This window comes from Python bivittatus, unplaced genomic scaffold (genome assembly GCF_059951505.1).
Source record: "Python bivittatus isolate LINGU-HERP-01145 unplaced genomic scaffold, Pbiv_v1 ctg000340_np1212, whole genome shotgun sequence".
Taxonomy (NCBI): domain Eukaryota; kingdom Metazoa; phylum Chordata; class Lepidosauria; order Squamata; family Pythonidae; genus Python; species Python bivittatus.
This window is the reverse complement of record NW_028277056.1, coordinates 3,257,157-3,273,754: the sequence shown is the minus strand read 5'-3', so window position 1 is coordinate 3,273,754 and position 16,598 is coordinate 3,257,157. Positions and strand designations below refer to the sequence as shown.

Genomic DNA, 16,598 nt, shown 5'->3' with positions numbered 1-16,598 from the left:
ACATGGAAACGAACTGCTTGGCTGCCATCGGCAGAGAGGGGCTGGAGACGCAGGCAGAGGCACTGCCCTGACCTCCCATCTCCTTCTACCTCCTACCCGGACTTGCGTGCCCACTTCCCAAAACAGGCGCGATGGCTGTGACCACCTTCAGCTCTGGCACTGACTCTGAAACAAGCTGGACCTGCCGAGGCCAGTGGTGGGAAAAGGGGAAGTAAAAGGAGCAGCGGAGAAACCGTTTGGTCTTAGTGTTTTGATTAGATACTTTATTGGAAGCAAAAAATTCTGTGCATGTTTTAAAAAATCCAACCTGTGTACACATTTAATTGCTTTAAGAACCCAAACCACAGAAAACTCAGTTATTAAAAAGCAGCAAGATGGATTCTTGTTTAAATTTCTGCACACGTAGAATACAACAATACAGGAAAAGTAGCCCAGTCTCCTTGAGTTTCTTTACAGGATAAGTTCATCATCGGTTGCCGTATTTTAACATTTATTTCTAGACATGCTACTTTTAAAGGAAAAAAAGAATCACCTCTTCAATATTGCATTAAAAGCATTTTTATGTCATTCTGCCCTTTAACATGAGATTATGCAAAGTTACTGGAAACTCAAGTCAAAGTGATGAAATTTGCCATTCTGACTCCACGATGCAGAGAAAGGGGGACCTCGCGGCTGGGCCTCCGGCTGGAGCGGCTGCCTTCTCAAACCAGCCCTTCCAAACAGGGACGGCAAAGCTTCCCCATGACCGCCCCCGCCCCCTCCACAAACTCCTCTGGCAAACAATGTATTTACAATTGTGTTAACTTACTAGCAACTTCACAATGACTAGTACAGATTAAGAGTGCATTTCTGCAGTGTGCGTGTGCGTGTGTGTGTGTGTCTGTGTGTGTACATGAGACAGAATGCGTGGCTGTGTTTCCGAAATCGCTGTATCTTGCAACATTGCCAAAGCTTTAAATGGATTAACTAATTCCTCAAAAAAAAAAAAAAAAAACCCTTCTTGAACGCTAAACAAATTTAAAGCAGAGAAATAAATACTGAAGGAAGTCACGGTTAATTGTAGTTAAGTTAAACGTAATACTAAACAACCAGTTATTTAACCAAATTACGCAGCACAGACATAGACTGAAGACTGAATGTAAAAAAATAATGCTGAAGGTAAAGGCAACAGTCTGCATAACTGAAAGTTTTGTTTCCATCTTATGCTCCCGCTTCCTTCATCGTTTTAAAAGGGATTATTAAAAATTGACTTTTATAACTCCCCCTGTCCCCCCCGCCCCCCGTTTAGTTTGAACTCCCAAATGGCCTCTTCCGTCCTGTTCCTTCCTCCTCAGTTTACACTGAACTTACACGTTTGGAAGCCTCCATGCCCCTGTTCAGAAACTAGTTCCTCTTAATAGGCAGGCCCTGTTAAAAGCCCCAGCGCCCTTTCTGAAACCGTCCCACCAGGGTGCAAAAGCCGGAGACTGCACTGGGGGCAACTGGGCGGTGGGGCTTCTCCAAAGAACCAAGAAAGGCCTCTGAGCTCTACGTAGGTACCACAGAGGTATCTGCAACTTTGCACCTTACAAAAAACATCCTACGAGCAGGTGCCAAAAGGCAGTTTGTTCACACGAGAAAAGAAGGGAAGGAGACAATGCAACTGAAATCAGAATAATTAACCCAGCTTTGTATTTCCCGAAAGCTAACGTTGGACAGAGAAGGCAGCGCAGTCTCTTTCGGTCTTGCCAAATCAGAGGCTTTGCTCTTCTGGTAACGCTCTACGGCTTGCCGTGGGCGTCGTCTTCTACCCTGCGCGTCCCTTGCTCGCAAATCCAAATGCCGTTCTTACCCCCATTTCCATTCATTTGACAAGTGCAATATTTAAACTTTTTTTTTTTTTTAAAGGAACAGACCTAACAAATTTGTACCCAGCTTTCTAGCTGCTGTTTAAGAACTACAGGAATATGGCAGGGTCATTTGGGCTCTTTAACCCTTTCCTTCTATGCAATGAAGACACTGATGTTCTTTTGTGCTTGTGAAGCTAACAGATCATCTTCACGAGACAGGCAGCGATGAGGAGCCGTGCGAGGTTAATGGAGGAGGTGGGGAGAAGACAAGCCAATCATCACACTGCTGTCAAGGGGTCCCAGGGGGAGGGAGGGGGGGGAGGGGAGGGAGAAGCCAGTGATGGTCTGAGGAAGGAAGAAAAAACCCACACACTATTAGCAGGAACAGCCTCCTTCGCTGACTGGCTGCTCTTGAGGCTTTTCAAGTTTGATGTCAATCACTGGAAAAGAGAAGTTAAGGGAAACGAAAAAACGAACCGCCTGCCAGCTCCAGCTTCATTAATGGTCCTGGCACACAGGAAGAGCCTGTGGCACCGTCCCTGCGACGAGGCCCCAGCTCAGAGCGCAGACAGGGCGGCTGGCAGAAGCCCCGCTTCCTCCCCCCCGGCCCGTTCAGAAATGAAGGGCTTGGAGGAAGAGGGAGCAGCGAGCAGCCCCAGCAGAGCCTTCCCAACCGCCAACGGAGTCTATCTGCACTTCAGGAGAACAGCTCAAGATTGCAGACCCCACTCGCCGTGGGGTTCGTGGCCACAAGCGACCCCGGGATCTCCTGACTCTGAATTCCCTCCCCTTCAGCTGACCCTCAGCAGCGTTCCAAGCATCAGCCGGGGGTGACGAGGGGAACCTCAGCAGGCTTTTTATACAGAGAGGGCCGTGAAGAATCAGCTTCCCCCATCTGTGGGGCATCGTTGCTGGGGCTACGTAAGACCAGAAAGAGGTTCTGCTGGCTGCAGGACGGCACTCTCCCCCCCATGCCAAAGTGGACTTCGATGTCTTCCTTGGCGTAGCTTATCGGATCAGTTTGACTTAACAAAGCCAAGTTGGGGGCCAGGCAACAATTTCCCCACGGGCAAATTTACTTGTGAATTCCAAAGCAGTCTGCATCGCCATCCCAGTTCCCATCTTCAGCCCAGCCGTCCCTTTGGAAAAGCTGCTGAGCGGCCCAAGCGTTCTGCCTGGTTTTCTTACTCTGCCGTTCAGCCGCCACAGCTGCAAGACAGGCGGCCCTGCTTCACCCGCCAAGAGTGGGCAAAAGGATACTGTCTTCTCTGCTTTTGTCCTGCGTGCTCTCCATTCCAGGCAAAGCAGCGGCCACGCGTCGGAAAAGCTGAGGGAGGAAAAGGAGAGAGAGAGAGAGATAAAAGATCAAGAGTGAGCAGCGCGAGAGGGCAAGGACACGGCATCCTTGCTTCAAGGCTCCGTCCCATATTTCTACCCAGGATGAAGCAGCTGCATTCAGGCCTTTGGAAAACACCTGCGTCCAACGAAAAGCAAAAGCCAGCCCACTTCATTTTAATGAAACGTATCACGGGAAAGGAGTCAACTGCTCACTCCTTAATTCAGAACTGTATTGCCCAGAGAATTGCTTTCAGGACTCCAGGAAATGAGCTATCAGTTTAGAAGCCCCTTTTAACAGCTGTGCCAGCGAAGACACGGAAGCGTAAGAGGGCTGGAAGAAACAGGCAGGCGGAACGCAAGTGGCCATCAGGTATCTATCGAGCGGGAGCAGCGAAGCCACTGCCTCTCAACCGTCTCTTTTCACCCTCATCACTTCCCTCACTCCAAGAAAATAAAGAGCTGCTTGGCATTGCAAAGAGTTCATCAGAGTTCACCTCTGCCATGATAAAAATATATAACACACTATTAAAGAAGCAGATGTGAAAGCTGGAAGTTATGAGGAGATGTGCAGAGGAAACACCAGTTCTTGTTTATATAACAAAAGACTCTTCATTATTCTAGTAATAAAATGATGCATTTATTTTGACTTTGACAGCCAGATGGGATGATAACATTCCCCTTCTCCAGCCTCATGGCAGGCTTGTTTATGTACCAGTCATTTAACATTTAATGTTCTGCAGTGACTAGCTGAATTTGTTATTTCTGTTTGGTTTTTGCATGGTTGCTCCAAATAAATTTCATTTGGCTACCATTCTCCAGCTTCCTCCTGTTGGTGAAGTGTTAAGCTTATTAATGCCTTTCACTCCAAAGTTCAACACCATGGGCCAAAAGCCCTTTTACCCTGCTCAGAAAATGCTGTTGTCCTATTTACAGTGGGGCAAAAAAGTATTTAGTCAGCCACCAACTGTGCAAGTTCTCCCACTTAAAAAGATGAGAGAGGCCTGTAATTTTCATCATAGGTATACCTCAACTATGAGAGACAAAATGGGGGGGGAAAAATCCAGAAAATCACATTGTCTGATTTTTAAAGAATTTATTTGCAAATCATGGTGGAAAATAAGTATTTGGTCAATATCAAAAGTTCATCTCAATACTTTGTTATATATCCTTTGTTGGCAATGACAGAGGTCAAACGTTTTCTGTAAGTCTTCACAAGGTTTTCACACACAGTTGCTGGTATTTTGGCCCATTCCTCCATGCAGATCTCCTCTAGAGCAGTGATGTTTTGGGGCTGTCGCTGGGCAACGCGGACTTTCAACTCCCTCCAAAGGTTTTCCATGGGGTTGAGATCTGGAGACTGGCTAGGCCACTCCAGGACCTTGAAATGCTTCTTACGAAGCCACTCCTTCGTTGCCCGGGCGGTGTGTTTGGGATCATTGTCATGCTGAAAGACCCAGCCACGTTTCATCTTCAATGCCCTTGCTGATCGAAGGAGGTGTTCACTCAAAACCTCACGATACATGGCCCCATTCATTCTGTCCTTTACACGGATCAGTCGTCCTGGTCCCTTTGCAGAAAAACAGCCCCAAAGCATGATGTTTCCATCCCCATGTTTCACAGTAGGTATGGTGTTCTTTGGATGCAACTCAGCATTCTCTCTCCTCCAAACACGACGAGTTGAGTTTAGACCAAAACGTTCTACTTTGGTTTCATCTGACCATATGACATTCTCCCAGTCCTCTTCTGGATCATCCAAATGCTCTCTAGCAAACTTCAGATGGGCCCAGACATGTACTGGCTTAAGCAGAGGGACACGTCTGGCACTGCAGGATTTGAGTCCCTGGCAGCGTAGTGTGTTACTGATGGTAGCCTTTGTTACTTTGGTCCCAGCTCTCTGCAGGTCATTCACTAGGTCCCCCCGTGTGGTTCTGGGATTTTTACTCACCGCTCTTGTGATCATTTTGACCCCACGGGGTGAGATCTTGCGTGGAGCCCCAGATCGAGGGAGATTATCAGTGGTCTTGTATGTCTTCCATTTTCTAATTATTGCTCCCACAGTTGATTTCTTCACACCAAGCTGCTTGCCTATTGCAGATTCAGTCTTCCCAGCCTGGTGCAGGTCTACAATTTTGTTTCCGGTGTCCTTCGACAGCTCTTTGGTCTTGGCCATAGTGGAGTTTGGAGTGTGACTGTTTGAGGTTGTGGACAGGTGTCTTTTTTACTGATAACAAGGTCAAACAGGTGCCATTACTACAGGTAACGAGTGGAGGACAGAGGAGCCTCTTAAAGAAGTAGTTACAGGTCTGTGAGAGCCAGACATCTTGCTTGTTTGTAGGTGACCAAATACTTATTTTCCACCATGATTTGCAAATAAATTCTTTAAAAATCAGACAATGTGATTTTCTGGATTTTTTTCCTCATTTTGTCTCTCATAGTTGAGGTATACCTATGATGAAAATTACAGGCCTCTCTCATCTTTTTAAGTGGGAGAACTTGCACAATTGGTGGCTGACTAAATACTTTTTTGCCCCACTGTAGGTCCAGGGCCTGTGCTAAAGTGACCCATGTACAGATTTGAATCCGGCGGTTCAAGGAACAAACTAGTCCAGTCAAAAAGCCTCAGGATAACGAATTATTTATCTCACTAGTACAGAAAATGTTGGTCTGCATTTTCCTACGAGAATTTCACCCCTCGCTATAAACAAAGGACTACGAAAACCCCAGTGTCTTTAGGAGTTTCTCTTGGTTGACAGTGGTGTCAAATGGTTCCCCTTTGGTGCTTTTTTCATTCCGCTAAGCCAGTGTTTCTCAACCTTGGCTTTAAGATGCGTGGACTGCAGCTCCCAGAATTCCTCAGCCAGCATTAAACACTGATTTAAGCAAAAGTCACTTGGCAATGGCCAGCTGGATTGCTGCATTAAAATCCAGTTCTTGACCACAGGCGTTTCAAAGTACAATAACCCATTCTTTATATTTAAGTTGGGAATAAGCTTAAGAACTGGGATGTGTTCTGCATCAAAATTGCTACTCAAAAGAAGAGGAAATTTGGTAAGCAGGGCAAATTAAATTTATTAGTCAGAATATATAGGAAAGAATTCAACTGTGGAAAAATCGCAGAAAGCTAAACATTTGCACAGGGAAATCATGACTCAATAATCAAGCAGATGGATTATCTTCAGAAATTTGCAATCAAGTCTCTCCTATTCTTACGTTCCGGGAGGTGCAAAAAGCTTCAGATTTGAAACATTTCAAGCGTGAACTGGCTTTCTTCTGTGAAAGCGTTCCAACACTGTTTGATCTTACAGAAGGTATTTTGCACATGACCACTTCCAATAAGATCAGAAGTCTGGTGGGTGAGGTCAGAACAGCTGTTCCAAACTGGAAACATTTTGCACCTCTCCACTTGCATCCCTTCTCCAAATCTCTCTGGAAGAAGTGTGCTCCACCACAGGTATGAAGGAATGCCAGGATCCAGGAAAAGTCATAGAGTCTCGGATAACAGCTAGACATGTCTGGAGAAATGAAGGGAAACAGGCCAGTCTCTTTAAAATTCCTACATCTGCTTCCCAGATGAAGCTTAGCAAGTTAACATTAAAGATATAGTTAAAAGGCTAATCATAACCCACTTTAGTATCATACTGATATTATTAGGAAGAAAAGGCATTTTATCCTTTCCCCATTTACCTAACTGGGCAATTTCCCTGATATTTTGATTGCACTGAAGCGTTAGACCTGTCCCCGTTAGACAACTCCTGCCTCTTTAGCAACTCCAAGAATATGAGCCGCATGGTGTTCTCTTAATCTAAACACAGCTATCAGCCTACTAGAAATATGTCGTTCATTTCACCTAAGACTTTTCCCCAGCCTGGCGCCCTCCATTTATGAATGATTTCAAATTCAAACATTCCCGTCAGCATGGCTCTTTTTCATCTTGTGTAGCAAAAATCAATCTATTGTACAGCAAGAGAAGGCAGGTAATTCAAAAGGATGGCCTCTTTTCTGTTTCTCCTGGTGCTAGCTACAAAGCTAGCATTTGTAGAAAGGGAGCTACGACCTTTCAGTCCTTCTGCTCCCCTCCCCTGATCCCAGATACAGATTCCATTTTTATCCAGACATTGAAAAAAAACAAACTTTTATTTTGAGTTATTTGCTCCGCTGGATGTGTTGGGAGGAGAGACATAAGGGGAAAAAAAGAAAAGAAAACAAGCTGTGTTATTTCAGGAGAGCCACAAACCTTAGCTGCAGAAAAGATAAAGCCTTATATATAAATCACAATTTAAAAAAATTAACCACCCTATGATATTACAGTGGTACCTCTACTTACGAACGCCCCTACTTACGAAATTTTCGAGATACGACCAGCTCTGGCCCCAAAAATTTACCTCGATGTGCGAACTCCGCCTCGAGGTACGGCCATTTTTCCGCCCTGACATGTGGTCCGCGGCCATTTTTCCACCCTGACACGTGGTCTGCGGCTGTTTTTCCGCCCCTGACACGTGGTCCGCGGGCGCTTTTCTGCCCCTGATGCACGGTGTGCGGGTGTTTTGCCACCCCGCCACGCGTGGGCGCTTTTCCGCCCCTGACATGCGGTGCGCGGACATTTTGCTGCCCCGCCGCGTGGGTGCTTTTCCGCCCGACGCACAGCGCGCGGGCGTTTTGCCGCCCCTGACGCGTGGTGCGTGGGTGTTTTGCTGCCCCGCCGCGCGCGGGCACTTTTCCACCCGACGCGTGGTCCGCGGACGCCAGAACGGATTAACGGTAATTACATTGAACCTTATGGGAAAATTTGCTTCGGGGTGCGACCAAATTGGGAGGGCGGAACAGATTAACCGTATTTACATTGAACCTTATGGGAAAATTTACCTTGACTTGCGACCAACTCGACTTGCGATCAGAGTCACGGAACGGATTAAGTTCATAAGTAGAGGTACCACTGTATCTATAATATCATCGCTGCCCAGAGTCACTTCGTATGAGATGGGCAGCCCTATAAATTGGACAAACCAACCAACCAAGAAACAAAATGCCTGCTTATAGGCATCTGGAAAAAAGAGGAGCAGCATTTTTGAAATTCCTTCTCACAAATGCTGCACTGCTGGTTGTTTCATTAGAAGTACATATGCATGCATGCACGTAGTTTTACAACATTTATAGACTGCCCCAATCATACAGACTCTGGATGTTATACATGTAATGAACAATTAAAATCAACATAGCATTACATGAGAAAATAAATGGATTCTTAGAACCTTTATCCTGGGCCAAAGACCCACTGAAACGGAACAGTCTTAAAATGTCTTCTGAAACACCACAATGGCAGGATGTCTACCTCCCGGAGCAGGGGGTTTCACAGGAGGGAGCCATACCCAGAAGGTCTACCTTCTAATCCACATTCCACTTTTCCTCCTTAGAGAATAAGGAAGGCTCCTCCTCCACAGCCCTCTCTAAATCAGTATTTCCCATGCATGCCGAGTAAGGAATTCTGGGAGTTAAAGTCCATGCACCTTAAAATCGCCCAGGTTGAGAAACACTGGTCTGCAGCGAGCACCAGGACCGATGTTCCCGAAAAACCCAGATGCTTATGGAGGAGCTGCTTTTCTGTTTTGCTGGGGTTTCTCCCCATCCTGTCTCAGTTCAGACATGAATTCAAGACTTCTGCAGTGCCTGACCCAGCAGGAACAACGGTTATCACCAGACCAGCAACGCTTCCCCTATATCCAGTGGAAGATCTCAACCACTAGTTTCATATAGGTGTTAAATAACATAGGGGAGAGGACCAAACTTTGTGGACCCCTCACCCCATTGTAGCAACTACAGGCCTGATCACTTCTCCCACTGAGAGAAACTGCCCGTTCAAGTCACCTGCTGCAGAGCAGCGTCCCAACTCCCAATCCTACAGGCAGTCCGGAAGATACCAAGGTTTGGGTTTTGAACGATGCTGTGAGGTCTCCTAGGACCAAGAAAGCACACTCCGTCAGCTCTTTGAGGCCCTCTGAAATCCTGACCAGGAAGTGTCCAATAAGCCACTTGTGAATCCCCACTACTTTTTCAACAACTTTCTGAAGAAGGAGAGGTTGGAGACCTGGGGAAAACTGCCAGATACATCTAGAGAGAGAGAGAGCCCATTCAAGAATGGCACACCACTGTTCTTTCAGGGCAAGTGGCACCACACTCTCCCACAGACGGGCATCTGACCGCCTGCACCTACTCTGCCTGGCAGCCCAAAGGAGCCAGGAGGAGCATGGGCCAGGCCCACGGGTAGCAAGGTCTCTTACCCACTTCATCAGGTTCCAAAAAAATCCCCTTGTCTCTTTTGGCTCTGCCCAGCTGGCATCCACACCAGAGCCATTTTACCTACAAGGAGACCCATGAGCTCATCCAGAGGATGATTGATACGTGGGGTGATGTTTCTGGAAGACCTAGAGAAACGACCATGCATTTGTTTCTGATCTGACTGATCACCACGCTTTACTTTTGCCTACTGTCCTGTTTTGACAGTTGCTGCTCTCTCCACTCAGGGAACCGATGACACCTGAACTGAAAATGATTTTACCCACAGAGGCAGTACGCTGCTGGTTTTTCTAACTTTTATAGATTTTCTAGTTGCCAAATGAAAAGCATTTATTTTCAGTGAAGTAGCAGAGGGAAAGTCACAATCAGAGGGATTTTATTCAAGGGCTGCACATCATGTTCCAATATAAGTGTGATTACTGCCAGTGTTTTTAAAGATAGAAAATGTCTACCCCACACTGAGGTCAAGAGAGTACAATAGGAAAAAAGAATTAAGTAAATAAAAGAAATCAAACACACAGTTCCCCATAAAGAGGACTTTATTAACTGTAATTGTGTGATGTTATTTTGGAAGTCCTTGTATTGCTAAGAGAAGTGATGGTAGGCAGGATGGGTCTGGCTAGGCCCTACCTGGCAATGTCCTATATTAAGACAGGATTCTGATCACTGCCAAACAACATTGTAGTAAACATTTCTATGATTTGTAATGGGACTGCAAAGCCTGAAATGACGCTTTCCTCCTTTTACTTAAGGCGTACAACCTTTAGGGTGCAGCTCCTTATTACTCACCTGTTTTACATTGTATCCTGCCTTTGCACTAGTTTCAATGAACATTACATTCAGCTCTTTGGCTTTCCGTTCTCCTTCCTCAATAGATACTTGTCTGGAGAAAAGAAAGAAAAGAATCATAGTAAGAGAACCGCAATCGTAATTCCCTCTAGTATGGAATACATACCAACAAGAAAAACACAATTTCAGACCTGTAACAGTTGCTACATCCTAGAGGTTTCAAAGAAGAAACCCCCATTAAATACAGGTAGTCCTCGACTTCCAACCACAATTGGGACTGGAACTTCCATTGCTAAGTGATGCGGTTGTTAAGTGAGTTGCCCATGATTTTATGACTTTTGCCATGGTTGTTAAGAGAATCACACGGTCATTAAGTGAATCCAGCTTCCCCCACTAATTTTGCTTGTTGGAAGCCCCTTGGTGACTCAGGACACTTGCAACCATCATAAATACATGCTGGTTGCCAAGCGCCCAAATTTTGATCACGTGACTGCAGGGACCCTGCAATGGTCGTAAGCGCAAGGACCAGTTGTAAGTCACTTTTTTCAGCACTGTTGTAACTTTGAATGATCGTTAAACGAACGTAGTAAGATTTGTGCTTATGGCCCTGAGTTCATTTATATGGCAATTTACAAAGCAAAGTCCAAGGGACACAGGCATATTTGTGGGGAGGGGGAGAAGAGAATCACATAAAGAGCTATTTAAACTGTGAGGAATAAAAATTAAGCATTTATTTAACTGGAAAAATTTAATACACACATCCCAAACTCAACTGATGCACAATTGAGCAACATGTAAATAAAATAAACAAACAAAGCTCTATTGTCTCATCCATATATTCTCTAAAACATACATCTGTCTCATATACACAAAAGAGGGCAGGGTGATGCAGAGAGGTGGTGATGTGGTAAGTTTGTTCTTCATGGCCAACAGAACCTGGGAAGATGTTGGAGGGTGCATCTGATCTCTCCAGCAGACCACACGTGGCCATTGCACTGCAGGCCATGCACCCAAGTTCTAAGATTTGTGCAGAGAAAGAGACAAGTAAACAGGAAAGAATACGTATTGCAGAGAAGATGGGAACAGAAGCTTAACTGAAGAGCCATGTGTTCAGCTGGTTTTAAGGTGAGACCAAGCTGTAATTATGTGGTTCTTCTGGAGAAGTAAGTAACTTTGGGTGAGGTAGAAGAACAGAAGATTGCTTTTGAATGGGATGGATTTTTGGCTACTCAACCCAACGGATCCAGTTTTGTACTCATAGACTGGTATATGGCTGGCCATATCTTGCACTGTACTCTTTTTCAAAACCTGGATTTTAGGTTTTTGTACCGATGACGCTTTTTCAACAAAATCTACTCAACCTAGTCAGAAAAGCAGGGCATATATCGCCTTACCTCTTATCTGCTAGATCTGTTTTGTTTCCTACAAGCATTATGATGACATCACTACCTCTTTCCGTTCTGACATCATCAATCCATTTTGTGGTTTGCTGGAATGAGTTTACATCTAGGAAGGAAATATATACAAAATAAACGTATAGCATATTCTTGTCAAAACATATATTTACATAGCATTGCTAAGTCCTCAGTGGTCATTTGAATCAGAGGTTTATCAAGATTTTGGTTGATCAAAGACTCAGTGATAGATATAGCACATCAGCTGGAAGAGGGCATGAACCAAAGAAATGTGTTGTATTTCTACCTCCTAATAATAACAGGAGCCAGCCTGCTGCAAAGCAAAACACCAGCTTATAATGTCATCTTAATTTACAAGAACATCCCTGAAAACCAGATATGAATACATAGATAAATGTCCACATACTGTGATCCAGTATGGAAGAATATCAGCAATGGATTGATTGATTGATTATGTACCATCAAGTTGTTGTTGACTCTTAGCGACCACATAGATAGATTTTCTCCATGACAATTTGTCCCCAACCTGGTCTTTCAGATCTTCCAACAGTGCCCCCATTACCATTGTAACTGAGCCCATCCACCTTGCTGCTAGTCATCCTCTTCTTCTCTTTCCTTCTCAGCTTTAGACCCTTCTCCAGAGAGCTGGGTCTTTGCATAATGTGTATGAAGTAGGATAATTTTAGCCTGGTCATTTGTGCTTTGAGTGAGAACTCTGGGTTGATTTGTTTGATGATCCATTTGTTTGTTTTCTTGGCTTTCCACCATAGTCTCAGGAATCTTCTCTAACCACCGAAGCTCAAAAGCGTCAATACTCCTCCTATTCTGCTTCTTCAAAGTCCAACTTTTGCTTCCATAGAATGTCACAGGGAACACCACGGCTTGCACAATTCTGATCTATGTACAGACACATCACGGCATTTGAATATCTTCTCCAAGGCCTTCATGGCTACTTTACCAAGTGCTAGTCCGCGGGATATTTCTTGAGTGGTTGTTCCTTTACTGTTGATGGTTGATCCTAAAAGGCAGAAGCTCTCCAGCATTTCAATATCTTCATTGTCAATTCTAAGGCTGGTTGTTCTACCTGTTGTCATTAGCTTAATCTTCTTTTTATTTAATTTTAGTCCTTTTTTTCTTTTTACTGTGCTTACTAGACTTTGTAGATCCTTTGCATTTTTGATTATTAGGGTAGTGTCATCAGCATAACACCCATAATATGCTCTCAAAATTCCAAATGCACCCATCAGTCTAAAAAGTTCATCTACATACTTCTATTGCAAAATTCCCCAAATGTATTGCAAGCAATTTGTCAAGGCAGCAAAAAAGGAAAAAGTGTTTGATTTGCTTTTGAGATGATTAAGAAAGGACTGGGCCCCAGGTCTCAACAGACATTGATACTGACACAGAAGCAGCATGCTTTTTCTTGGAAGATTCATCATAGCCATGTTATTAGCACCACTACTCTTTTCTCACTAATGCCTCCTCATTGTAACTTTAGGAATAAAAAATTCCCCAGAAACCAACTTTTCAGAACAGCAAATTATACTCTGGGAAGCTGCACTATTAAAAAAAAAACAACCCTTCCAATGCACTAATGTTTTGATTGATAGCATTCTAACCCCCAAGTGAACCAAGAATAAATATTTATTTGTTTATTTATTTGCTTGCTTGCTTGCTTGCCTGCCTGCCTGCCTGCTTGTAAGCCATCTCAATCACTGAAGTAATTCAAGGCAGCTTGCAAACATTTTATCCCAAATTCACTTGCCACAGAAACACTGAAAATCTTTTGGGAACTTCTTTTATTTTTCATTTCAACATAAGTGGAGAGATGGGGCTCACCTCTACCACACAAGAATGTCCAGAAATTGCAGATAGCAGGAGGCTGAGGATGCATGGCTTCCCATCAAGCTTTCCTGAGGGGAGCTTTCTAAAAATCTCCTCTCTGGCAAGAAGTGAGCTAACAAACCGCTCTTAGCAATTAAAACTAATACAAGCAACAATTAAGCAGCAATCAACAAAGATGCTTCAGGCAGGGAGGCATTCTTAGCAGAATGCTTCTTTATAAGTTGGGGAAGCTGGACATCTCATTGCCCAAGAACTCTGCCCAACCCTGGCAGGACAGGAGTGATGGGCTGAGCTACTAACCTGACACCAATCGTCATCCATATGGGGCTACTAGAGGTTGCTTGTTTCCCTAGAGCAAGCACTCACCTAGCAGGTACTTTTGGAGAGCCTGCCTGTTCAAAAAGGCTCAAAAAGGCTTTTGAACTGTGGATGCTTCTAGAGTTATCAGTGTTACTGGAGAGCAAGTGACCTCCCTGGCCATAACTATCACCCAGATTGTGATATGACCAACTATAAAAGCAGAAAGAGAACAGAAAACAACAAACATTTCTACCTCAGAGTGGTATCTTCCAGTCACTTAATAGTACAATACATTTTTTTCCCATGCTTGGGAACACTGAAGTCATGAAAACCTAAAAAATTTAATGATCAATCTATTCAGGCTAAGCCTAGATTTTATGAAAAAAAACTCAATACTTCTCTTTCATGTTTAAACACCAATTCTTCTTCATTCAGTTGTCTATTTCAAAGGCTGACTTGAAACTAAGCGAAGACAGAAGTTGCTTAAATTACTTGTGATGAAAATAAGGTTTCAAAAACGCTTACTAGTATTTTTTTGCTTTTCAGATGGAGATGAAGTATCTAAATGTAGTTCTTTGAGAAATACATACCTTTATAGGAAATTAAACAGTGAAACTAATTAGGAGGAAGAAAAAAGAAGGTTTGTATACATGAGAACAGGATGTTACAATCCCTGGAGCTCATACCCAGCTATTAGGAGCAATGCAAAAGCAACAATAAATGACTTCAATAGAGAAACTCAAGAAACTTAAAGGCGACACAAGACAATAATACCCACAGAACGGCAGATGAATTAAGACCACGATGAGATTGGCTTGCTTTCAGGAATTCTGAGCACACGTACAAGGAGAGAAGGAAATGCACAAGGGAGAACGGCAAGAAGCAGAACCAACAAAGCAAAGAGGGTTTGCAGAAGCTCCATGGTTTGCTCAGGAGGGCAACAGAGTGTTTAAATTTAGGGAACTGGAGAAGCCAGCAATCACCTCTCAAAAAGCTCAGCTTTCAAGCCAGGGTCCTCTTTCAAGCCTTCACCATGCAAATGAACTGGGTATAATCAATGGGGAGAAAAGGCTTCCTGCACTATTCAAAGTCATTCTTATTGCTTTGTAGATTGTAGGTGCAGGTCCTGGCCATCTCTAGGGTTGAGCCCTGATGAATCCTGTAAAACAGGTTCCTGTATATTGGAAACACAGTAGAAAGTCTCCTGCTTGAAGCTCCAGGCAAGAAAACCATTTTCATGCCACAGTGAGGAACAAGCACAACTGTGGTAGAGCATGCACAGCTTGGCTTGAAAGAAGGGGAGGGGAGGGGAGGGGAGGGGAGGGGAGGGGAGGGAGCACATGCGCCAAGAATACTGGAAATGCCCCCCCACTCACTTGTGATATCATACACAACAACTGCAACAGTGGAGTCACGAATGTAGCTAGGAATCAAGCTCCTGAACCGCTCTTGACCTGCTGTGTCCCACAATTGCAATCGTACCTAACAGAAATCAGTCAAAACAAGCAAGAAAAAACGTCAAAGCCAGAGCCAAAATATACCTACTTGTAATATCGTATACTACTACAGCAGCAGCAGAGTCACGGATGTAACTGGGAATGAGGCTACGGAAACGTTCCTGACCCGCAGTATCCCAGAGCTGCAACCTGATCTGTGGGATGGGAGAAAATTAAAAAAAAAAAAAAAAAAAAAGCCAAACCGCCACTAAAGTGAACAAAATTTTTGACTGCTTTTTTAAAATAAAAAAGCAAAGTATTTTTTTAAAAAAAATCATGCATGGAAGGTGTTAATTTGAGGTTGCAAGCAGAAGCAGACCACAAGAATTTCTCAGGGGTTCCCGTTAAGTCCAGGAGCTCTGCCCACTTGGGAAACAGAATACTCTGCTGCCAGTCAGAGGCCCCAGCTAACTTTGCAGATCTGGCAGGCAGTGTCAGGCATATCCTGGGTTAGCATGCTAGCAAGGGATAAGGCTTGCCTGCAGAGGGAGATACTCTTGGGTTAAAGGCGGTATGTCTGGTTTTGCAAGAGAAGCCTGTGATAGCTAAAAGTGGCTGTTTGAAGATCAGTGGGCATTATGAACAATCACCAGCCATATACTGTATAGCTTCATCATATATTATATTTAAAAAAATAAACATAAAACAATATTAATGGTAAGGGAAATGTTTTCTAACAGTGTGACTTTAGAAAGTAATCTGTCAATGGTCATCAGTTTCATCTGACAGCCATGGGCCAAAATGGTATGCTGATCTATGACTGTAATAAAGATGTGATTGACTGATCGATCGATACTCAAAATGGAGATAGTCTGAAGGAACATGAGACCCCTGAGGCTAGACCGGTCTGAGTCTACACATTGCCTGGGAACCATCACGGCTGGCACGTTGAGCTCCATTGTGGGAAAAAAAGGAGGGCACAAAGCGGTAAGTATCAAAATGCATCTTTCAGCACCTTAGCATCACTGTAAGGTCAAAACATGATACTGTACTACCTATTTTAAAGACAGGAAAGAAAGGCTTGGCTTTTAAAAAAAATAAATAATTGGACAAGTTTCTTTTGGTCATGTGGAAATTTGAGATGATTTCTGACTAAGTAGAACATCTGACTGTCACTGTAGTGTACATAAAGTTTACCAGCCTGTTTCATTTGCCTCTATAATTAAGGCATCAAAAAACCCACTGTACTAGTTGCCGTCCACTTTAAATTAACATCTCTTCAGTACAAAGCCAGTTCACGAGCAAAACGTTCCATCAACTTTATACCTGTGAGATTTAGGGTTCTGCCTTCATAC

General features: G+C 44.0%; 1 protein-coding gene across 2 annotated transcripts in view; it reads right to left on the bottom strand.

Annotated features, from left to right (window-relative positions):
* Nucleotides 1-235: 235 nt before the first annotated feature.
* The window catches only part of RAB6A (RAB6A, member RAS oncogene family), a 54,182-nt gene continuing 37,819 nt past the window's right edge, over nucleotides 236-16,598 (bottom strand). Inside the window, exons 4-8 of one of the 2 annotated variants that reach the window (XM_007428929.3) lie at nucleotides 15,184-15,289; nucleotides 11,642-11,753; nucleotides 10,248-10,341; nucleotides 3,090-3,156; nucleotides 236-2,269 (exon numbers count right to left, since the gene is read on the bottom strand). In XM_007428929.3, the coding sequence (XP_007428991.2) occupies nucleotides 2,205-2,269; nucleotides 3,090-3,156; nucleotides 10,248-10,341; nucleotides 11,642-11,753; nucleotides 15,184-15,289 (444 nt within the window). In that variant the 3' untranslated portion in view covers nucleotides 236-2,204. Of the gene's footprint in view, nucleotides 2,270-3,089; nucleotides 3,157-10,247; nucleotides 10,342-11,641; nucleotides 11,754-15,183; nucleotides 15,290-15,352; nucleotides 15,459-16,598 lie in introns of both variants that reach the window. The other variant, XM_007428931.3, reaches the window with a different exon arrangement.